Source organism: Esox lucius, chromosome 6, assembly GCF_011004845.1.
Source record: "Esox lucius isolate fEsoLuc1 chromosome 6, fEsoLuc1.pri, whole genome shotgun sequence".
Taxonomy (NCBI): Eukaryota; Metazoa; Chordata; class Actinopteri; order Esociformes; family Esocidae; genus Esox; species Esox lucius.
This window is the reverse complement of record NC_047574.1, coordinates 8,849,981-8,872,458: the sequence shown is the minus strand read 5'-3', so window position 1 is coordinate 8,872,458 and position 22,478 is coordinate 8,849,981. Positions and strand designations below refer to the sequence as shown.

The 22,478-nt window shown below is 41.5% G+C and overlaps 2 protein-coding genes across 5 annotated transcripts; one reads left to right on the top strand and one right to left on the bottom strand.

Annotated features, from left to right (window-relative positions):
• Nucleotides 1–40: 40 nt before the first annotated feature.
• Nucleotides 41–13,597, bottom strand: chs1 (chitin synthase 1). The gene is made up of 19 exons (XM_010888941.3): nucleotides 13,480–13,597; nucleotides 11,774–11,909; nucleotides 10,779–10,964; nucleotides 9,594–10,675; nucleotides 9,130–9,231; nucleotides 8,575–8,739; nucleotides 8,297–8,444; nucleotides 8,009–8,074; nucleotides 7,637–7,871; nucleotides 7,267–7,467; nucleotides 6,474–6,758; nucleotides 5,711–5,890; nucleotides 4,672–5,182; nucleotides 4,398–4,543; nucleotides 3,687–4,030; nucleotides 3,316–3,426; nucleotides 2,913–3,130; nucleotides 2,644–2,710; nucleotides 41–865 (listed from the first exon to the last, which is right to left on the bottom strand). The coding sequence occupies exons 1-19, from the start codon at nucleotides 13,524–13,526 to the stop codon at nucleotides 794–796; spliced, it is 4,302 nt and encodes a 1,433-aa protein (XP_010887243.2). The 5' UTR covers nucleotides 13,527–13,597; the 3' UTR covers nucleotides 41–793.
• Nucleotides 13,598–14,905: 1,308 nt separating this feature from the next.
• On the top strand, nucleotides 14,906–21,201 carry si:ch1073-291c23.2 (membrane-spanning 4-domains subfamily A member 15-like). Of its 4 annotated transcripts, none has more exons than XM_010888939.5 (8): nucleotides 14,906–15,260; nucleotides 15,798–15,908; nucleotides 16,794–16,973; nucleotides 17,237–17,350; nucleotides 19,275–19,331; nucleotides 20,085–20,252; nucleotides 20,433–20,546; nucleotides 20,892–21,197. In XM_010888939.5, the coding sequence occupies exons 3-8, from the start codon at nucleotides 16,851–16,853 to the stop codon at nucleotides 20,928–20,930; spliced, it is 615 nt and encodes a 204-aa protein (XP_010887241.1). In that variant the 5' UTR covers nucleotides 14,906–15,260; nucleotides 15,798–15,908; nucleotides 16,794–16,850; the 3' UTR covers nucleotides 20,931–21,197.
• The last annotated feature ends 1,277 nt before the right edge of the window (nucleotides 21,202–22,478 follow it).

The following is a 22,478-nucleotide window of genomic DNA, read 5'->3' as shown; positions in this document are numbered from 1 at the left end:
CTTTTACGGATGTTTACCTTTGAGTTTTGAGTCAAGCATAGGCGGTCATCACACATTTAATATCATAAATATTTTGGTACAAATACTAGTAAAATGTCTTCGTGTTCACAATATGTGTTACATTGTCCGTCAGTGGAAAATCTCTAAACCTGTCTTTTCAACAAAAGAAGCCTGTATGTCTTTTCCTCGGATGCGTAGGTTTGGAGCGGTGTATTTAGTAAAAGTCCTTTTCCCTTAAAAAATTGAGGCCATTCTTGCTCTAGAAATACTGTATGTACAGTATGTGAAGATCTCTGGCTGTGTTTAATGATTCTGATCATAATAACGTATGTTTACATTTTAGGCATTTTGTTAATTGAATTACCACTCATAAAGATAAATGTGCAGGAGCTGTTAGGATTAAGTGTATTGCTCAAGGACAAAACATATTTCTTTTTCCATTTCAGCTCAGGTAATTGGACCAGCAACCTTTCAGTTACTGGCCCAATGTTTTTTCCTTCCATGCGATGTGCTGTCCGTTTCCCCATTAAATACATGCAAAATGGCTGAATTACAATAATTATATTTATAGATCTAAGACTTACTGTTATTCGATAAAATTACATTTGTTTTCAGTTGAAAACTGAAGAATTTGTCCACTGTAATACAAGTAGTAACATTTCATATTAGACGGCCCCAGTATAATAACCATTTTCCTGCCAGATCTGAATTCTGTTTGTCATAAATAGCATGAAGTTGCAATGAACTTCACAAAGCCAGACTTTGATTTGATGAAACTTTCAGGAAGATAGTTTTACAAGTCATCACTGGTGATCACAAGGCCATTGGCAATCTGGTTCTCAAGAGTCAACCCATCCTCATCCTCCTGCGCAAACAGTGGAGAGATAGAAAGACATGGATGAATAACACATATTAGGTCACACACAAATAAGAGTCTGGTAAATAATATATTTACCAACAGATCTGCATCATACACTGAACAGAATTGTAAATGTAATACTTTTGTTTTTGCCCCCATTTATCATGAGCTGAACTCAAAGAACTAAGACTTTATGTAAACAAAAGGCCTATTCCTCTCAAATTTTGTTCACAAATCTGTCTAAATCTGGGTTAGTGAGCACTTCTCCTTTGCTGAGATAATCCATCCACCTCACAGGTTTGGCATATCATTATTGTACAGGTGTGCCTTAGGCTGGCCATAATAAAAGGCCACTCTAAAATGCGCAGTTTAAATGTATTGGGGGGGGTCCGGGGGATCCGAAAACCAGTCAGTATCTGGTGTGACCACCATTTGCCTCACGCAGTGCAACACATCTCCTTTGCATAGAGTTGATCAGGTTGTTGATTGTGGCCTGTGGATGTTGGTCCACTCCTCTTCAATGACTGTGCGAAGTTGCTGGATATTGGCAGGACCTGGAACGCGCTGTCGTATACGCCAATCCAGAGCATCCCAAACATGCTCAATGTCCGGTGAGTTTGCTGGCCATGCAAGAACTGGGATGTTTTTAGCTTCCAGGAATTGTGTACAGATCCTTGCAACCTGGAGCTGTACATTATCATGCTACAACATTAGATGATGGTCGTGGATGAATGGCACAACAATGGGGCTCAGGATCTCGTCACGGTATCTGTGCATTCAAAATGCCAACAATAAAATGCAACTGTGTTCATTGTCCATAACACACGCCTGCCCTTACCACAACCCCACCGCCACCATGGGGCACTTGATCCACAACGTTGACATCAGCAAATTGCTCACCCACACTACACTATACTGCCATCTGCCCTGTACAGTGAAAACCAGGATTCATCTGTGAAGAGAACACCTCTCCAAAGTGCCAGACACCATTGAATGTGAGCATTTTCCCACTCAAGTCGGTTACGACGACGAACTGCAGTCAGGTCGAGACCCAGATGAGGACGACGAGCATGCAGATGAGCTTCCCTGAAACGGTTTCTGACAGTTTGTGCACACATCCTTTGGTTACGGAAAACCGATTGTTGCAGCAGCTGTCCGGGCTGGTCTCAGACGATCTTGGAGGTGAAGATGCTGGATGTGGAGGTCCTGGGCTGGTGTGGTTACACGTGGTCTGCGGTTGTGAGGCCAGTTGGATGTACTGCCAAATTCTCTGAAACGCCTTTGGAAACGGCTTATGGTAGAGAAATGAACATTTTAAATTAATGGGCAACAGCTCTGATGGACATTCCTGCAGTCAGCATGCCAATTGCACGCTCCCTCAAAACCTGTGACATCTGTAGCATTGTGCTGTGTGATGGAATTGCACATTTTAGAGTGGCCTTTTATTGTGGCCAGCCTAAGGCACACCTGTGCAATAATCATGCTGTCTAATCAGCATCTTGATATGCCACACCTGTGAGGTGGATGGATTATCTCGGCAAAGGAGAAAAGCTCACTAACACAGATTTAGACAGATTTGTGAACAATATTTGAGAGAAATAGGCCTTTTGTGTACATGGAGAAAGTCTTAGATCTTTGAGTTCAGCTCATGATAAATGGGGGCCAAAACAAAAGTGCTGCGTTTGTAATTTTGTTCAGTGTAGTTATGCAAACAAACTGATTCTCTGAGGTAGCTGACGACCAAGTACACATAATCAGTCCAAACAGTCGGTTATGCCACGCACCTCATCTCTAGGAATGTAGTCTTTTTCTGTGCTTCTGTATGACACCACATGGATGAGAGTGTACACTCTGAAAAGGAATAGCAATTTCTACTTTTAGGTTGATATCGGCAGGACTTAAGAGATGACTGAACCCTTTCGTGCTTGCTTTGAAACATATTTCCAGCTGTAGTCATACACACGTGGTGAGATTGTAATAGTATTTAATTTCTTTTAAATCAAATACTGTGTAAATGGTTATAGAAAGTATATCCGTTATAATATTTGCCTACCTGTGGTAAAGCATAGCCAGGAACTGCACGATCAGAAGGACAGCAAATGACAAGAGGAACATGAGACTGACGGGTTCCACCTTCAAGTAATCTCCTGATGCTGTGCCGTTTGGCCAGTATTTCACGATCTTAATGCTGATCACATCATTTCCAATGGCTTGTAAAAAGAAGGTGGCCACGACCCACAAAACGTTGAGAATGAAATACAAAAACACTGCCTGTAAAACAGCAAAAACCAAAGATTATCGTTGTACAAGCCATGCAACTATAGTTGATGGATGCATTAAACCAATTAATCAAATATATTTTATGAAGCCCTTTTTACATCAACGTTTGTCAAAAAGTGCGTATACAGCCTAAATCCCCTAACAAGCAACAATCAGCAAATAAATGCAATGCCCACCTTGTTCCGCAGTGATTTCAGTTCCCTTGTCACCTCCTCTTTATGGGCTTTGTCATCAACAATAGGTGCTAGGTATCGCTCAAGAAGTTTCTTCCAGAAGTCCTGTTCATCCTGCCAAACGAAACGCCAGTTACTGTAGGTGCATTCATAGGCAATAGTCTCTACTTTGACAACAGTGAACTTGCTGCTCAACAGTGTTGGTTATTGATATTGTATTAAAAATGTGTAAATAAGATGCGCTAAGTCTACTTATTGCTGAAGTACAACCGAGGTCAAGTATTTGGAGATCATTTATGGGACCACATTGGTAGGACACCAGGCGATACAGTAATAACAACCAGTCTGAATATCACGTGGTATTCAAGTATTACCTCAGACATTTTCTCCACCTGTGGAGCAATGAGGGTCTTTTCGATCGCCCTTTTGACCCTCCTCTCCAGTCTCTCCATCCGGTTGGTTTTCAGGATCCTCCTGGCGGCCTCGTTAAGGGCATATTGCAGCTCTTCTAGCTGGCTGTCGCCCAGCACATCCTCTGGACCCACTTTGTCCTTCAGCTCTCCATGTACTGTGTCCGTTAGCATCATAACCAGCTCCTCACACACGTCCTCCTGGTTCTTGTTCCTCAAGGTGTAGCGTATCTGCTCCTGAAGGTTCCTTTTCATGTTCGCGTAAGTCAATTTCTTCAGGAACTCTTGCTTGACAGGCTGGACCCAGTCTATATATTAAAAGCACATTTTGTAGGGATGAGGGTCGACACTTTGCACTATAATTTACAGAATCTTTCCGTGGTATTTTAAATAAGAAGAAATCAATGAGTACTTTCTGCTACTTTTTAACCGACACGTACCTTGTAATTGCTAGTGCTACTTAAATTGAAAATAATAATAGATTAACACAGAAATGTATTTTATTGGTAGGTGTAGCTCCAGTTTTATTTCCTTAGGTATTAATTAATTCCCTTAATTAATACCTAGGGAATACTGTAGATAAAGTACTTTTACTTGAAAATGGGTTAACAAAACACAGGTTAGCAAATTGATAGAAAACTTCAGAAATTCAGACTTAAGTCCTGAAACATTTACCACTTTCAGGGATTTCTTCTCTTTCTTCCTCAGTAAAGCCGCTATAAAGTGAACCCTCATAAAGTAGATTATCATCATCATTGTCATCTTCAATGCTTGAGTAAGCACTCTCCTTTTTTGGAATGCTGTGATCACTATCTTCAAAGCTGTAAACAAGAAGAAACCAGTTACAGCAGGTACAGCACTTTATATGCTATCTTTTTTTAGGCTGTACTCTAAATATGTATTATATAACCTAGATCCTTTGGGCCTTAGTGAAATGCTTTGTACATGCCTTGTATTAGATTCGGAGTCGCTGTCTTTTGTGTCTCTTTTGCAATCTGAAGTCTCGGGAAGTGTGTTCTTTTTCTTTTTTGGTTTATTGCTTTTGAGTTCCTTGGTATTGGGTATCGGTTCATGAACCACTGGCTCAGTGACTTCCGCGTTTGGATTGACAGCCTGCTGGAGTTGCTGGAGCATCAGGTTGTCCGTCTCTTGGGTGACTTGTAGTTTCATATCCCAACAGCAAATCTGGCAATTGCGATCACAGAGGACGTTCTGGGACTTCTTCTCTTCTTTTTCCTTGTTTGTCTCTCGAGTGCCCCATGTGACAATGTGCATGTTGACCAGGGAGTAGATTGTAAGCAGGAGGTAGCCACTGGGGATACAGATGAAGTACATGAGACCGTAGATGATCATGCTGAACTCCTGGGGATGAAGAATGGCGGTCACCAGGTACATGGTAGACATGGACACCAGGAACAGGCCAGTTGGGGTGATGAAAGTTCCCTGCTTAGCCATGTCACCTGTGGAATGCAGGACATCACATGTAACAGTCTGACACACCATCAGTCATGTAAGCAAATTAAGTAATGTGTCAAAAAGTTTAGTTGGGACCAAGTCTCCCTGTGGTTCAACCAGGGGAGACCGTTCAACCAAGTCTCCCTGTGGTTCAACCAGGGGAGACAGTTCAACCAAGTCTCCCTGTGGTTCAACCAGGGGAGACCGTTCAACCAAGTCTCCCTGTGGTTCAACCAGGGGAGACAGATCAACCAAGTCTCCCTGTGGTTCAACCAGGGGAGACCGTTCAACCAAGTCTCCCTGTGGTTCAACCAGGGGAGACCGTTCAACCAAGTCTCCCTGTGGTTGTCTGATGATGACAGGTTAACAGATAAATAATTATATTGATGGGTCAGGCTATATAATCTACCTTGTACATCTACAATCTACTTTGCCTCCACCCCTTACAGGATCAGAGTTTGCCACGTCTTTCCAGAAACAACTTATGGGAAGTTGAGTGAATGGTTACGTGAAAGGTTATTGCCAAAGCTTACCAATGATGGCGAAGAATGATGCTAACATCAGGAAGGCGTACAACACACTCATAATGGCTGCAATGGTTATCTGGATGTTTGGCTTTGCCCAAAAGCAAATTAACATGTAGAAAGTTGGTGGGATTACTGATATGATGATCGACAGAGTTCCTTCAATTCCGAACACGAACTGGATAGCACCTAAAGAGGAAAACAGAAAAAGGTTGAATACTTCCTGATATACTGTATAAACCTACGAAAAAGGATCTTAAAAAATAAAATAAAAATTGTTTTCAACCCACGTCCATCATGGTGATATTACTAATGGTTAGACAAACTATGGTTATACAGTACAATGTATTTCCATTCATTCTGTGCCGTTGAATGTGTGAAGTTAAAATATAAAATCTCTTCCACACAGCAGCCTGCTCACTTTGAGCTTTTGAACGTGTTGGCATTTAGAAATGCTTAACTTGACATAAAGCTGTAATATTTTATTAGATAAACTGACAAGTAAATGTTTCTCTGGACTAACAGAATGGTAAAATATGTATTGCAATTTATTTTTACCACTCCTCTCTTCTTTATTCAGACAACAAAATGAAAAGACTGATCAGTCATTCGGTTTCCTCTAACACAGATTCCACCTTTCATGGATAAACTATAACATCTACTGTATCAGTAGCTCTAGTTACTTTATGTCGTTTAATCAGCATTGATAAAGAAAAAGCAGTGTTCATTTACAGTACAAAACAGAAAAGCAGCAAGTCAGATCGGTGCCCACCAGCTATCATCAGAGACACGGAGGCAGGGCCAAGAATGGAGGATCCGACGGTGAATATTTGGTAGAAGATGTAGAGCCTGGAGATGGAGGCGTTCCTTTTGACCGTCTCATTGCCGCTGTGCAGGAGGTCCAGGGTGTTGGCCAGAGTGGACGGCCCCCAGCGGCGCCTCTGGTTGTAGAACTCTTTGAACTCCTGAGGGGAGTTGGTGTAGGCGTCCGACGCGGCGTTGTACTCCACCCGCCAGCCCTGCTGTAGGAGGAGGGTGCACAGCCAGCGGTCCTCACCTGGCCAGCGGGAAGAGTCAGTCAGGCAATTCTTAACAGTTGATTCACCACGTAAGTGTGCACATTGTTGTACGGCAATGACCTGGGAGTAATTAGGGTTAACTGACTGGCTTGGGAACAGAGCACCGTGTTTTTGACCTTTTCTTGCTCAGGGATTAGAACCATTACCCTTTTGTTCACTGGCATAACACTCTTGGCCACCAGGCTATGCTGCTGCCCCTTATTGTCTTGTTGTTTCCCAAATCACACAGAACTAGATTTGAGGATTTATGCATCAGTACATTCATTGGATGGTGCCCTCATTGATCACAGCCCTGACCTATGACCCTTCTGTGCTCAGAATAATTGAGTGAGGTGTACTTCAGTAAATGTTACTTCAGTTAGGTGTACTTCAGCAAGTGGTACTTCAGTAAGGTGTACTTTGTACTTCCGGGTTGTGTGGTTGCTCCACCTAGCAGTCCTAACTGGAAGTCGCTAAATGACCAAAATGTAATAAGTGAGTGGTCACCTTGATCATACTGGACATATTCTGATGCATGGGTTGCAGTGGTGGTGTATCTCTTGAGCACGTTGTCGTCCATCAGAGCCGACCCTCTGAACAAGCTGAAGCAGCCCGGGCTGCAGAGGACTGAGCCAAACACGTGCTCTGCTGTTTTCTGGAGCCAGTGACCAACGGCATACTCAAATTTCTGATACCACACCATTGGTCCTAAAATGGAATACAACGCCTTTAAGTCCCCTCGTTGTGATTCAGCAGCAAGACAATTAACCGGATGGTAATGAGGGACAATGTAGCTCTCAGCTATCAGGGGTTATAACCGGACAGGGCGAGGTGAGTGGAGCACCTAACCCTTCGGTGTGGGATGAGCTTTACACACCCATTCCTGTCGGGTGGATTCGTCCGCACGCGGCGCCCACATTGTCGTACTTCCGCAGTCGATCCACGAGCAGGATCAGGGCTGAGGGATGGAAGTCTGTGTCCCCATCCAGGGCCATGATGTAGGTGTTGTCGTCTGAGATGTGTTTCCTCTTACTGTCGTTGTCATACTGCGGCAGCAGGAAACTCTCGCCGTCCAGTGATATGAGACTGGCACAGCACGGGTTGTTCTGTCTCTGTGGAAGATGGAGAGGCGGAAAGAAATACGTTATTTAGGCAAGAACAATTGCTCTCTGATGATACATTTATATTTATTGATGGGCTGTTTTTTGCGGGATGTGAGAGTATCATGGAGTTAAGCCTTGAACGTTACCGTTATCTTCTGAGGATTCTTGACAATGTATCCTTTCCACCCGAGTAGATAATACAGGTACATGATCTGAAAGAAATGCCAACCTGTAACACGGCCATTTTCTTGAAAGGGTGTCCATTTGAAAACCAGAACGCAAATCAGAAAAATATATACGTGTACATACTCTACATGTAAGGTAGATATAAATGAAGAAAACTCAAGGAATGTCCGAAAAGTGTGTTTAAAGAACGTAGGTTAAAGTGGGTTAAATAGGGAGAATGCAGTCATAAGGATAATCATCTCACCCACCTGGGACCATCTCTTCTTGTTCCGGATCAGCTGTTTGTCTTTGAGGTGGATAGACAGCATGTTTCCCTCGGGCATCACGAACAATAATCGGCCACCATACGGAGTCTCGATAATGGACACGTCATCTGGCTCCTTATTAGTGAATACCCTGAAATATTCCCCTTATTGAATCACTGTGGCAATTTATGAATTTGCCTGCGCTCGTCTATTTAACGTAAGATGTTTTTTAATGATGTGGGGAAGAAAAAAGTTGAAAAAAGAAGAGACTGTCCACTTACCTGTACACCTCTATGACTACGTGAATGAGATCGGTCACATATTCATTGATGAACTTTTTGCCCGTTGCCTTTTCGATCATGAATGCGTCGTCTACAAATATGTGGCACTCAAAGTCAAACACATCTTTGTGCTCCTCTTTTGGGTCACCTCGGTACCGGTCCAACCTGACACCAAGACATGTTATTTGGTATCACCCTCTGCAAACACTCTAATTCATTGGCCTTGTCACATGACGCACAATGCTTCAGATGCAGATGCTGTTTGTGTGAAACATGACACTGCCGTTACAAACATCTTCACATGAACATTTGATGGTGTTTCCACAATGCTTTGCCTAATCACTATTGCACAATTTATTTATTTTGTTATCACAACCAGTTTTGCCCAATGTGTTAACTTGAGAGTTGTGTGTGCTACTACTGAGTTGCGTGGTTCTCCCAACTAGCTACGGTATCTAAAAATCGAGGCATTAACGGTCTCTCTGGATAATAGAGGCTACTAAATGACTACAATGCAAAATTACTTGGGATTATAACAGGAGGCCTCTGATTTACCTGAACATGGATGTCAGGATCTTTAGCATCTCGTCGTAGGTCTCATGCCACATTGTTGCACAGAGGTAAATTACACAATTCTCCACGTCATCAACAGCACAACTGTAGAACAAAAGATGCATAGTAAAAGAACATGTTTGGAGGGACGCAGAGAGATTTGTTTCTAATTATGGTGGAATTCACAGGGCAATTGTCAGCATTGTCAGGTTACGCTAATGTCAGGGAGTATTTCAGTGATCACAGTTACAGTAATGTCAAGAGGTATTTCACTGATCAGAATTACAATAATGTCAGGGAGTATTTCACTGATCAAAATTACAATAATGTCAGGGTGTGTTTCAGTGATCAGAGTTACAGTAATGTCAGGAAGTACAGGAAGTACAACAAGCTGTTGTAACAAAACAGTTAGTGAACAGATTTTGAACAGATCAATGTTGACTTTAAAGTAAATAGCAGTATCTTGCCTCTCATTGTTCCTTGTTCGCACAATCTTCATCCTGGTGTTCAGAAGAAGAGACAGGTCAATGAAGGCAGACTCATAGAGGCGTCGCACAAACAGCTCAGTTGTGCGTTCAATCCGCTGAACCTTGAAGTTCCACACATAGTAGGTGCAGGTGATGAGGCCCAGCCACATGCAAGCACCTTCCAGTGCAAGTAAGCTGAAAGGCCAGGTCCAGTAATGGCTGTTCAGAGAAGTCCTGCAGATGCTCTTGGTGATCTCCAGTATCACGACCGCGCTGTCGTTCCTGGAGCTCAGTTCAGCTAAGCTTGAGCAGAAGCCTATGATCGACGTTCTGTCAGTCCCGACGAATTCTTGCGACTGCGTCACGAAAAGAATCATGCCGAGAATGAGAACGGCGGGTCCGGTGAAACAGACAGGGAAGGCGAAGCTCATTCGCACGGAGTGGATCTTACAAGCCACCACGCCAAACCAATGGCACGCAGCAGAGAAAAAGGCTTGTAAGAAAAGGACGATGAGACCAATTTCGAGGGTCTCATTGAGCCTTGCGGTCATATATGGGTCATCGTCGGCCTTGGGAGTGAAACTGAAATCTGACCATACAATGTTATTCTTTATCAATTTATGATAGACAAGGTACACAGCACCAATGACTACTACCCTCAGGAGACTGGATATCACAAACACAAAGTCTCTGAAGTTCTCCAGCTCTGTCAGCATCTCTTGCATGTTGTTGCTCGCCTGCACTGGGTTTTCCCACCAGGTCAGAGAAACCAGAAAGGAGGATAGAACCGCAATGCCGACATACCAGTAACAGTCCACTCCCTGGTTTGAGACATAAGAGGTTACCCTAACATAATAGTCTGCCCCCAGCAGAAAGTAGCCGGTCAGGATAAGCATAAGGGAACAAATGGGAAAGATGATCTTCCAGTTCTCCCTTTGCAGGCGAAATACTATCTGTAGAACAGAGGAAAGGATGCAGACTCCCCCAGAGATGAACAGGTTGGTGAGCACGTCAAACTGGGGCATTACTACCAGTACCAGAACCGAGGTCCCCAGAGACACCAGGCATTCAATCAAACACACCTGAAAGACACAGATTCCAATGTGAATGGGTAGCAAGCAATTTCAGGGGCAGTTTGACGTACAGACAAATTGTACTACGTGTTATTTCACAGGGTCAACTCACAATTCCCATGGTCTTCAGGTTCGGCGGGACAAAAGTCTTGAAGGCACATTTCCACAATGACTTAAGGAACACAAGGAGGTTGGGCACCACCAGAGAAAACATCAGCAACAGCATGTAGTACTGTCTTTCCTTAGGGGTCCTGGTCGATGTGGGGCTTGCGAGCGTAATCAGGACGAGCAGAGAGCCCTGACAATTGGATGTAAAAACAACTGATATCAGACCCTTACTATTACTGTATACAATCAAAGATTAGCAGATTGAATAATTTAATCTCTGATTTGCATAGTGGTGAGAATATTTCTTTCATAGTGTTTGGACTTAGCTAGGAGAATGTCTACCATGTGCATGTTAGAGGGAAAAGCAGACAGGAGAGTGTTTAAGGAACAGTCGTGTCATAAATGACCTTGCTTCCCCCGTGTCCATGGAGATGAGATGACAGTAGCAGCAGAAGGGGTACGAGAAAGGGTACCAAAGGCTAAAATCGGGATCACTTCTGTTAATGGAAGTGTAGATAATAGGAAGTAGAGGTACGTGGCAAACGGCAGTTAGAAACAATAAGAGAACTAGCTGAGAGATGGGGACCCGAGAAATGTAACCACTCACATTCACAGGCAGAGCCATGGACACATAATACCATGTTTTGAGATTATATTGTGTTGGATTATAGAGATTTGGTTTACAAAAATAAACACAAGCTTATGTTTTGGGTTCAAATCGGCACAACTACATTTTGGAAGCATTTTTAAGCTCCAAATATAAATGGGTACCACTCATTAATTCAAAAGTACAAAAATTGCCAAAGCAACTACATATTTGTGTGACCAGAAACCTCACCACCCCATATGGAAACTATCCATTATTGCAGATTTGCAATAACATGAGTGATATGGAGTGGATTATATTTACAGTGACACATGACTATATGGTTAATATGCTTGATTGTGTTGATCAAGTAGTGGTCACATTCAGGGCACCAAAGACTCATAATGGCTCACCTTGCTGATGACGGCACTGGAAAGGACCATGATCCCTACGAAACCTGCCACAAGGTGCTGGAACAACACGAAGCATCTTCTCTTCTCCTCTTTCTCAGCGCCAATGGGATTCAACTGGAATGGATCCCAAGTATCCCTGCGATTGAACACAACTGCGATGGATTCATTTAAAGAGGGTCTACATTACCAGTTTCTTAACCGTTGACACGAGACGTTTATAAAGTGCAGCTTGTGAAAGTGTGAAGTGTAGGCCTATCTAACGTGAAGATGTGTCCAGTGATAAGACGGGATAGAGCGAAAGTTCGTTTTATAATGGACATCCAGTGGACATTCAGATTTGCCCGTCAAAACCAACTAATTTAGGACAACGAAAAGTACGGGTTCTTGATCAGGTGAAGGTGAACTACAATCCACACTTTTCAATGTATCAATCAATAATTTTGATATTTTTTTGTTTTTCCAAAATATCTTTTTTTTATTAATTCAATGGTGTTTACAAAAGTGTGCCATGACAACAAAAGTGGTATCTTCGGAATCGAGGGACGATGGGCTACAATCTACGGCTATATATCCACACACGGTTACTACCAAAGACCTAATGGTATACCTTTAATTGTAATAACTCATGAATTAACCACATACGTTCGGAAAATCCTTGTTTATGTGACTTGCTGTCGGGTCTTAATCTACATTCACTCTCCCCTATACTCACAAAATATGGGAGTAATTAAGCTGGCTACAGAAAATACATGTATGACCCTCCACTGTCCAGATTGGAATTGGGACTGTCTACCCCAGATGAGCTTCGAGATCGCTATGACGTTAGCGTCACTTCTCACTAGCACCCAACCCAGGTGATAACGTTATTTTATGACCTTTATCCATTCAACAAGCAATTTCTTATACAACCTTTTTGTATGAGGAAGTTGGATGAGTGCCGTACCCACCAGGCTTACTGAACTTGATTTGAAGAGTGAACCAAATGTTGATCTTTTCTCAAACACTGTATCTGAATAGATAGTTAATGCTATAGATCTGTGGCTCTCAATGTGTCCTATCCATAGGGGCTAGTTGAAAGATCCATGACATGGGCTTAATTATAAGCATTATGATCAGATGCACATGGTACTCCAGTGAAATATGATCAGATACAGTTAACAAAACAGACTGAGAACCAGTTATCAACAAATAAAAACAGAATACATTACTTTCTACTATTCAATTATTTTCTATTCTTATAGTAATGTAATAATTTAACATATAGTATCGTTATTATGTCTCATTGGCAAGCTTCCTTTCCAAATACAGTGTCAGTATTGAACTAATGTCTATTGTCATCAAAATCAACCTTTTGTAGATTTATATTTAAATAATTGCGGCTCCTAATGACATCTAACACATTGACAAGGATAGCTCAGTATTGTAAGAACAAAAAAGAGATAGATGATAAGAAACACTCGGGAAGGAATTAAACTTTGCTTTATGGTGTCTCATAAAAATGGTAAATCTGTAATTTTACATAGCATCATGACAGATGTGGAACTTCTATTTAGTATATAATTTCAGTGGAGCAATAACATTTGTGTTGTGATTTTTGATTTTCCTACAGTATAAAATATTTTCAGGATAATTTTCCGGTAAATCCCAAGATTCCCACATTAACCAAATGTTATTATTTTCGGTCTATTGAAGTGATTGAAACTCACCTGTGTCTCCCTTCTCTTTTCCGTCCTCTGAATTTGAGCTCCTCCATGTTCCAAGATCTTTTAGTGGAACAGCTTCCTAGTCCTTAGTAGAACATTTGCTGGGGGACTAAGAACTATGACAAGCATAGGTTTACTTTAATCAGCTACAGATATCTGAAACGCCTCGGCCCTGCCTCTTTTACTGTCTTTTCTCCCATAAAGAGGTACAAGGATCAAACCATAACTTGGAAAACCAAAATGTTTAAGCTCTTACAATAAGTGTATGAAACTAGGACATTTTAAAGCCTCTATTTTGTTTAGAAAAAGTTACATTTTAAATGTTGTTTATGGTATATACTCTATTTAAAACAAATAATCTTAAACATTTACATGTCTTCCATAAGGCATTTTTGTCACCTGAATGTGTTAAGCTGTATTTTTTATGTTCAAGTCCTATGATTACAGAAAATGAATCAGCTTAAAAAAGATAATCACCACTGAAGAGTTGCTGGTAAATATAGTGTTTAGAGTTTATTTCCTTGTTCATTTGAAAAGTAATTGATCCCATGTAGAACAATGGTTTAACAAGGGGGTGAAGATTTTATTTCTTGATTTACCGTATACCCAGATTTTAAGCTAAATTACTATATTGTAAATACATATTTTATTTGATAGTTATTGTAGGTGAATATTTTATTTGATAGTTAACTATCAAATAAAATTGTTACTGTTAGTCCTTATTTGAAAAACCTATTTCATGTGGGGTTTTTTCCCCCTTTGTGTGTATTCGTGTGTAAAGTAAATAGTTCATGTAAACATTGTATTATTTGGCTGTATGTAAGCATGGGAGGTGAGCAACCAATTTCCTTGATAAACTTGCTACGTTAACACAGTTTGGCAGAATTTTACAAACATTTCTTTGCCGCCAGTAGTGCCCATGCCCACCAGAGACCTTCAAACATCTGTTTCTTTAAATGCATGATGGTGAACAATGTGCAGAAGAGGAAGAGAAGAGTTGCATGATTTGAACCCTTTAAACTAGCCAGGCTTGAAGATTTGGACGCCTTTTTTCTGAGATCACTCTTGTCACTCTGTCTAGTCTTTTAATACCTTGTCAATAAACTTAACCTTCCATCTTGAGTCCCACAGTGTCCTCTCTGCAGTGCCCTCAGGGTTAAGAAATGGACATGGGTGCAGTCCTAAATATTTGACCCTAAATGGACATCATATCTGCTGCAGACAACAAGCAGTTTGATGATTTGGCTAAAGCCTTTGACTCTGTCAACAAATTAAATCCTAATTAATAGTCTCAGAGGACTGTCTGTCCTGGTTTGAAAAGGTTTTTCTCTGACCGTTTACGATGTACCAAATCTGAGGCGTTGTTTTCTACTCATGTGGCGTCATCACTGCAACCTTTATACTCTGGTCAACTGACCACAGCTACACGATGCCAGACTCACTGGTACCAACTCATGTCCAAGTGGTTTCTGTTGTATTAGAGAAGGTGGTAGCGGTTTAACCTCTGTTTGTCAAATGATAATAATCCTTTATTAAGAGGAAGAGTGAGAGAATGAGAGGGAGAATGAGAGAAAAGAAAGGGATAAGAAATTGGGCTTAGAGAATGATTTCCTTCACAGCTGCTTTGGGGAATAGGAGGACAGGATTTGAGGTGCGGTCTGGAACTGGGCGGGAGGTTCAGGGGTAGATGGACTGACATCTGAGGAATGCTGTACATTGCTTGAAAAGCATATTTTCCACAGCCGGTTGCGACTTCTTGATTTGGTCAGCCGATCAACACAAAGGTTCGGTAAGCTACTATTTTATCTTCTTGATCCATATGTCTTGATCTTACCCATTGATCAGTGGCTCAGAAAGCATTACTGCATGGAACATGTTCTTAATGTGGATGTCACACACAACCCACTGCTACAGTCCAAGGCATTCTTTTAAACGCTTTATTAATAATCACATCTCTTTCTCCATGATCCTGGCTCTTCCTGTCCCTTCTTCGGTTTAAATACCCTAAACAGTCCCACTCCTCGGCAGATGGAAGTGGACGTTGTGTAACACAATTTCTCCCTCTCCCACTCACTATGCTTTCAGTTAAAGCCCTACTGCATCCCCTCCCCCATGTCCCCTCTGGAGTCTCTGCTTTTCCAGTTGGAGAGCAGCTGGGGTTGCAAAACCGAACCAGTTGTTTTTCTGAGATCCACTGAGGGACATTGACACAGAAAACTAGCCCATCATGCTCCATCGTAATGTTGAAGGCTGCTCGTCCTTTTCTGTCTACATCTTCATAACTTTCAAAACTGTTCATTTTTTTTGTTTTTGCAATTTAGTTTCCTGTGGCAAACCAATCCCACCCCGTCCCACCCCGTCCCACCATACTCGTAAATATCTCCCTACAGTTGAGTAACAATACTTCATCAACGCAGTTCTGCTTCACCCAGGTTCGTAAACTTTTTCACCACTTTCTGCTGTGTTTACCTATTCAAAATGCTACACAATTCAACCAGTCGTTCATTTCTAACGGGTTAAGTTCTCTTATTAACATAGCTGAGATTCTTATATTTACATACGTCGCAGACAGTAATCAAAGTCCGTTTTTAGGTGACCGTTTCATTGGTTCTGTGGTGCTCTGTGCAATTCTAGTGTTGTTTGTGTCGGTGGACAACTATTAGGTAAATACAGCTCCTTTCAGACTAACACATTTGTTTTGACATTTGATTAACTTTGATGTATCGGTTAAGACCCATGAATATGTATAGCAAAAGGCTAGCCTATCTCGGTTTGATGAGGCTATTTCTTATAATCAGCTTATCAGTAAAGGGCCTATGATGATTGTCACATAGACAAGATGAGCTCAGTGTTTGTTTTCACATGATTAATTGGTTGCTAAGGTGCTAAAGCGAAATAGGACAAGCCCGCTCCATAGTCCAACGCGTATTTTACCCTATTTTTAGCAGTTAGGTTAAATGCACAGTGATAAGATTTACTGCAATGTCGGGGAGTATTTCAGTACACTTCCACTCTGTGGGACCCTAAGTACTATAGATACAATATGACACAGTAACACTGTATTGCAAAGTAGGGACTCATTGACTTAGCTGTACGATTAAGACATCCATCGATGGAAAGTCTGCTGTTGGAAATATCAGCCTACCCCTGCAAGTGGGTTCCGTTTTACATGTTAAGGGAAGCCACACTAATTACTGACTTACTTTTAAAAACACAACACGCTTTTCTAACTTTAATGTATCTTTGTGTCACTACGGTGTTGTGAAAAGAAGTGTTCGATGTGAACATGCGGTGTGTGTTTCTACATGTTTGCACAGTACGTTTCTCAGTCCTGGTGTTGTGAGTGACGGTTGAGCGGTTATCCATCGAACAGGATGGCAACGAACACGGTGTCTGACATCAGTCCAGCAGGGGGCGGAGGAGAGCCACAAATCACCACAGTGGGATCCAGTAAACCACTGCACCGTTTCATCAGAGCAGAGCCCAAATGTGCCGGGGTGAGAGAACGGATGTATTTATTGTTGCCAAACATCCCAAGGCGTCGTTGCCAGCAAACAATGTACAATTTGAATGTTAAGATTTACAGTTAGTTTAGATTTGAACACGAACTCAAGTGGCAATAACATGATAACACCTGATAATTCTAATAACTTTGTAATACGCTGCGAACATTATTTAACCAGTTCCCCTTAACACTTTTTTGGAGGGGGCAAGTGTGTTCTTGTTTCAGTTTCTTTGTTGCGTGTCCCTGATTGGCTAGATTGCAATGGTATTCATGGGCTCATCGCTCTTCATCTTCGGGATCCCAATGAGGAACGATAATACACAGTCAACCTCTGCAGAAGATTTTACCCCTTTCTGGCTTGGAATCCTGGTATGCCTGCGTTACATGTGACTACATAAATCTTTCGCAGTTAAAATGTCATGTCATAAAAACTTTAATTTCCACATTATTTATGGGCAAGAAGTAAAGGACTCAACAAAACAATGCGTGGCATTTCAATTACAACCCTGTTTCCAGAAATGTTGGGACGCTGTGTAAAATGTAAAGAAAAACAGAATACAATAGTGTACAAATCATTTAAAGCCTATATTCAATAGAAAATAGTACAAAGACAATATATGTCAAAAATTTTGAACCAACATGTTGCACACAAAAAAGCTGGGACAGGGGACTAGAAATGTTCTGTAGTGCTAAAAAATACCTTGTGGAACATCTCACAACTAATTTGGTTAATTGGCAACAGGTCAGTAACATGACTGGGTATGAAAAGAGCATCCTAGAGGGGATGAGTCTTTCAGAAGTAAAATGGGGAAGGGTTTACCACTCTGTGAAACACTGTGCGGGCAAATAGTGCAACAACTTAAGAATAACGGTGAAAAATTACAAAGCGTTTCGGGATCTCAGCATCTATGGTACATAATATCATTAAAAGATTCAGAGAATCCGGAGAAATTTCAGCGCAAAGGACAAGGCCAAAAGCCAAGATTGGATGACCACGATCTTCAAGCCCTCAGACGGCACTGCATTAAAAACAGACACAATTCTGTAGTGGACATCACTGTATGGTCTCAGGAACACTTCTGAAAACTATTATCTGTGAACAAAGTACGTCGCTGCATCCACAATGCATGTTTAAACTCTACCATGCAAAGAAGAAACCATATATAAATAAGATCCAGAAATGCCGCCGCCTTCTCTGGGCAAACTGTCCTGTGGTCTCACTAATCAAAATTTGAAATAATTTTTGGGAATCATGGATGCTGGGTTATTGTGAGTTTTATATGTATTTTTTTTCCTCCTCAAAGATTTCAGTTTGTTTTTCAATCGAATTGTTAACGTTATAGGTCACACTAAAGGTGGAAAATGTCCAGACCTGTCCCCTAATGAATACATTTGGCGTATAATGAAACGTAAAATATGACAAAGGAGACCCAGAACTGTTAAACAGTTGAAACCCTATATTAAGCAAGAATGGGGATACACTTCACCTTTAAAACTACAGCAATTGGTCTCTTCAGTTCCCAAACGCTTAAAGATTATTGTTAAAAGAAGTGATGCAACACAGTAGTAAACATGCCCCTGTCCCAACTTTTTTGAAATGTGTTGCAGGAATCAATTCAAAACGTAACCCAAAATGGGTCAATTCAAAAATTATTTTTCCCAAAACAACAACATTTCTTAGTTTCAACACGTGATATGTTGTCTTTGTACTATTTTCAATTAAATACAGGGATAAATGATTTGCACATCAATGCAATCTGTGCTTATTTGCATTTTACACAGCGTCCCAACTTTTCTGGAAACGGGGTTGTATGTAAAACAGAGCTGTTCAGTGGTGTAGTGGTAGTAAAAATAACTGGATGAGCTGTGATAGTTGGGGAAAAGTAAACTCCGTACACGTTCAATGCATATTTCCCCCAAAAAATTTGCCAAAAAACTATCATACAAAACAAACAAATTGGGGAAACTAAATATTTTGGGTCTATCCCCCACTACACTAATGCTGAGGTTCCATAAGTTGTGGCCTGCATCCTACAATAATTAGCATACTAAACATGTACATTTAGTATTTTTGGCCTGTTCATTTAACCACTAGGGTTTTATTTCTACTGTACAGAAATATGAGTCAGAGGCATTAAATATGAGTCAGAGAGGCTTCATTATTAAAGTAAAGACTCCACCAGCACAAAATGTCTGGAGCTTGGTGAAGTTTCTGTCCAGGTCACTTTCTGTGCATGTGTTTAATCTTACATGTTGCTGAACCAATAATCCCCTTCCCTCTGTTGTTTTGCAGTTTATCATCTCTGGTATGTTATATGTGCTCACAGAGAAGAGTCCTTCAAAACCAATGGTGAGTACAATGAACTGGAATTCAATGCAAAGGAGTTATAGTGATTCCCAGCCTTTTTCGGTTACTGTACCACCAACAGAATTTTGCTCTGCTTGGAGTACCCCTGAAGTACCGCTTCATGCTAATTTCACTGGCAAACCAGTGGTGTCATGAGTGTTTCAAGTACTCCCTGTGTAGAGGCCAAGCACTCCGCGGGGTCCTGGTACCCCTGGTTGGGAAACGCGTAATAGATTAATCATGACACATTACTGAAATATTATGGCAAACCATCTACTTTCTAATAAACAAGGCAACAGAGGGCCCCCTGGGCCAATCAAAACCATTTTGTAATAACTACGTTAAGATCTAAGTGCAGACAGTTGTACAAACTAGGCATTTGTATCGATAGGCAAAGACAGGTCGTGGGTAGGGAGCGTTTGGTGTACATAAATAGCACTAGCCGTAGGCAGACAAGGAATGAGCAGTGTTCTGGCGAAGGCAAGCAGAGGTCGGCACACCGGATAGCAAGGATACATAAACTCATTGGGTCACGGGAAATACAGCCAGGCAAGAACAACAACGGAGTCCATGAGACGTATTGACTACCAGACAATTAATGCAGGTTATGAAGGCCCAGGTTATGGGTTAATAGGACACACCCAATGGAAACACAACGAAACACAGGTGCAAGTGGTCTCACCTCCTGCACAACCAATACAAGTAAAAACAGCTTTGTCACAAAGTTTTGTTTTTTTCTGTTTATCATCTCTACAGGTGACAGCAAGCCTGGCCCTTAGTATCATCTCCATATTGGGGGTAGTAGTTGCTTTCTTTGAATTTCTTAAAGGCATTATGCACAGTCGTTATGGTCTTTACCGCTATGAGCACTTTGAGGACTATGCTGCCAACGTGACAGAAATACCCTGGAATAAATATCATATGGTGAGTATTGTTGCTGCTCTACTGAATCACTGTTATTTAAAGAAACAGTTATTGGCACTTGTTCTTTTGGTTGGTGAAAACCTCTTGGAATTATTGAGAGGGAAAGCCTCCTAACACAGCTTTAAACTGTAATATTTCTAATTCTAAATACACCTTTAACTGTGTTATCTCTCCATATAGAACCAGCTGATCTGCATGGAAGCCATATTCATGTGTCAGAGCTTTGTGGGCATGACTCTTCTCATAGTGATGACAGTATTTGCCAGGGCTGCCCTGCGATCCAGTAAGACACAGGTGAAACAAGACAACGTATATTATAACCTTATATGCACTGTGACCCTGGGCTTGTAGAATGTGTCAATGTCATTACTTAATTTAGAGTTATGTGTGCCTGACAGAAACAATCAATGTTATTTGCAAATGTTGTTATTACAGGTGGTCATAGGGTCTAAGCCACTGCCTCCAGTGCACATGTACTGCCACAGCCTGGGGTTATAAACAGCCCGACTGTTTAATCAAACATAGCATATAACGGCTAAAGGTTTATCTTTAAAAAAGTGTACTGCAGTATTCGTTTACACACAGCTTATCACATGAATGGAAGACCTAAGAAACCACTTTCCTTTTTCTTTTCTACAGGCAATTGTGGTAATGCACAACCTACCATCCACAGACTAAATGAATAAACAATGGACGGTCTCCGCAATGAATTAACAGAACACCTGGACATAGATCTAAAATAAATGTATTCACAAATCTGTAGAAAATTACATTCAATCTGCTTTACAATACCTGTAACTGTAACATAACAAAGGTTTCAATTATATAATAGTGTATCTTTATAAGAAAATCCATGTATCGAAGTATTTTTTTTAACATTTACTACACTTTCAAAATAAATATGTAATACAAAAGAATAAACATAATTGTATGTCCCTCACCGCATTTTATCATGGCGTGTCAGATTGTTTACTCATTCATTGTTTACTCTAGACACTTGTTATGAACATTGCCTCAGTTCAGTGCATACTTACTGTGTGGAGACTAGATAATGGTTTTGTTCATCCTGCTGGTTCCAACCATAATTGTTGTCGCACACAGATATTTTTGACAGTTATATATAAACACACAAACAGAGAACTTGATCTTGCAATGAGTTTAGCTTTTCAAGTAAGTCAAACACTCTTCACACTGTGAATTATGTCTTGTCACCTCTTTAGGATATCTGGTTTACAAAGATTGGCATGCATGCTTCTAAATGTTTGATTCTTTTCTGAATTGAATTGCTTCTACTATATTGGTTCTTCCTACATTTAAACTGGAAAAGAGTAACACCAGAAACAGTTTTCACAAGTGGAACTACAGCCATCACAAAAGTAATGCCAAAAGTGCTTCCCCAAAAGTTTTCGTAAAGTAGTTAATAAACACGTCACACATATTGACACCACTAGAGGAAAACAAACATCCGGAAGCCCAGTTGCTCTGATTGGTTGTTACCAGTTAGGTGGGGTCCGTCCCCTGTGAGTCCTCGCAGCCTCGTAGGTGGACACGCATGTGCTCCGTGACCCGGTACTGTCTGGAAAAGGTCATGGGACACTGGGGGCAGGGGTAGGGTCTGACCCCTAGATGGGAGCGCATGTGCCTGTTGAGGGAGCCACGCTGGCTGAAGGCCCTGTCACACGTAGTGCACTGGTACGGCTGGGCAGAGGCAGGCGCCACCGTGCCCAGCCGACTCTGGTCCGTGTCGGGGTGACCCGCCGAGCCACGTTTGGCCGAGATGTCCAGTAAAACAAAATCTGAAGCGTTGGCTTGGACAGTTATGTCGAGGCCTTCCCGCAGGTTGGAGCTGGCCACGGCGCCATACAGCCCGTCGTCATCCGAGTCGCTTGACTGCACAGGGCGAGGTGCTTCCCGTTCAAGATAGCGGTAACAAACTTGTCCTTGATACACTTGCATTTCATTGGTGTTAGCGACACAGCCCTTGATTTCACGTCTGTGTTCATTTAATGTTACCTCCTCCAAGGACTCGGGGTGTTTTGTAGAGTAGCTCGGTGCCTCCGTCCATAGATTTAATCTAGAGGCACTCCGAAAGCATTTTGTCATGTCACCCTTGGCATAATACGCACCGGTGACCTTTGAACTGCATAAATCCTTGAATTTCTCCTCATGGGTGTTTTCTTTGCAACAATCAGGGGTGCACTCTTCGGGACCAGTGATATTTTCACT

Coding starts and splice junctions, on each gene's coding strand:
- si:ch1073-291c23.2 (XM_010888939.5), top strand. CDS start 16,851: ATGGCAACGAACACGGTGTCTGACATCAGTCCAGCAGGGGGCGGAGGA. Junction 16,974..17,236: donor CAGAGCCCAAATGTGCCGGG/GTGAGAGAACGG, acceptor CTGATTGGCTAG/ATTGCAATGGTATTCATGGG. Junction 19,332..20,084: donor AGAGTCCTTCAAAACCAATG/GTGAGTACAATG, acceptor TCATCTCTACAG/GTGACAGCAAGCCTGGCCCT.
- chs1 (XM_010888941.3), bottom strand. CDS start 13,526: ATGGAGGAGCTCAAATTCAGAGGACGGAAAAGAGAAGGGAGACACAG. Junction 10,676..10,778: donor ACCTGAAGACCATGGGAATT/GTGAGTTGACCC, acceptor TGTGTCTTTCAG/GTGTGTTTGATTGAATGCCT. Junction 8,075..8,296: donor ACAAGAAGAGATGGTCCCAG/GTGGGTGAGATG, acceptor CATTTCTTTCAG/ATCATGTACCTGTATTATCT.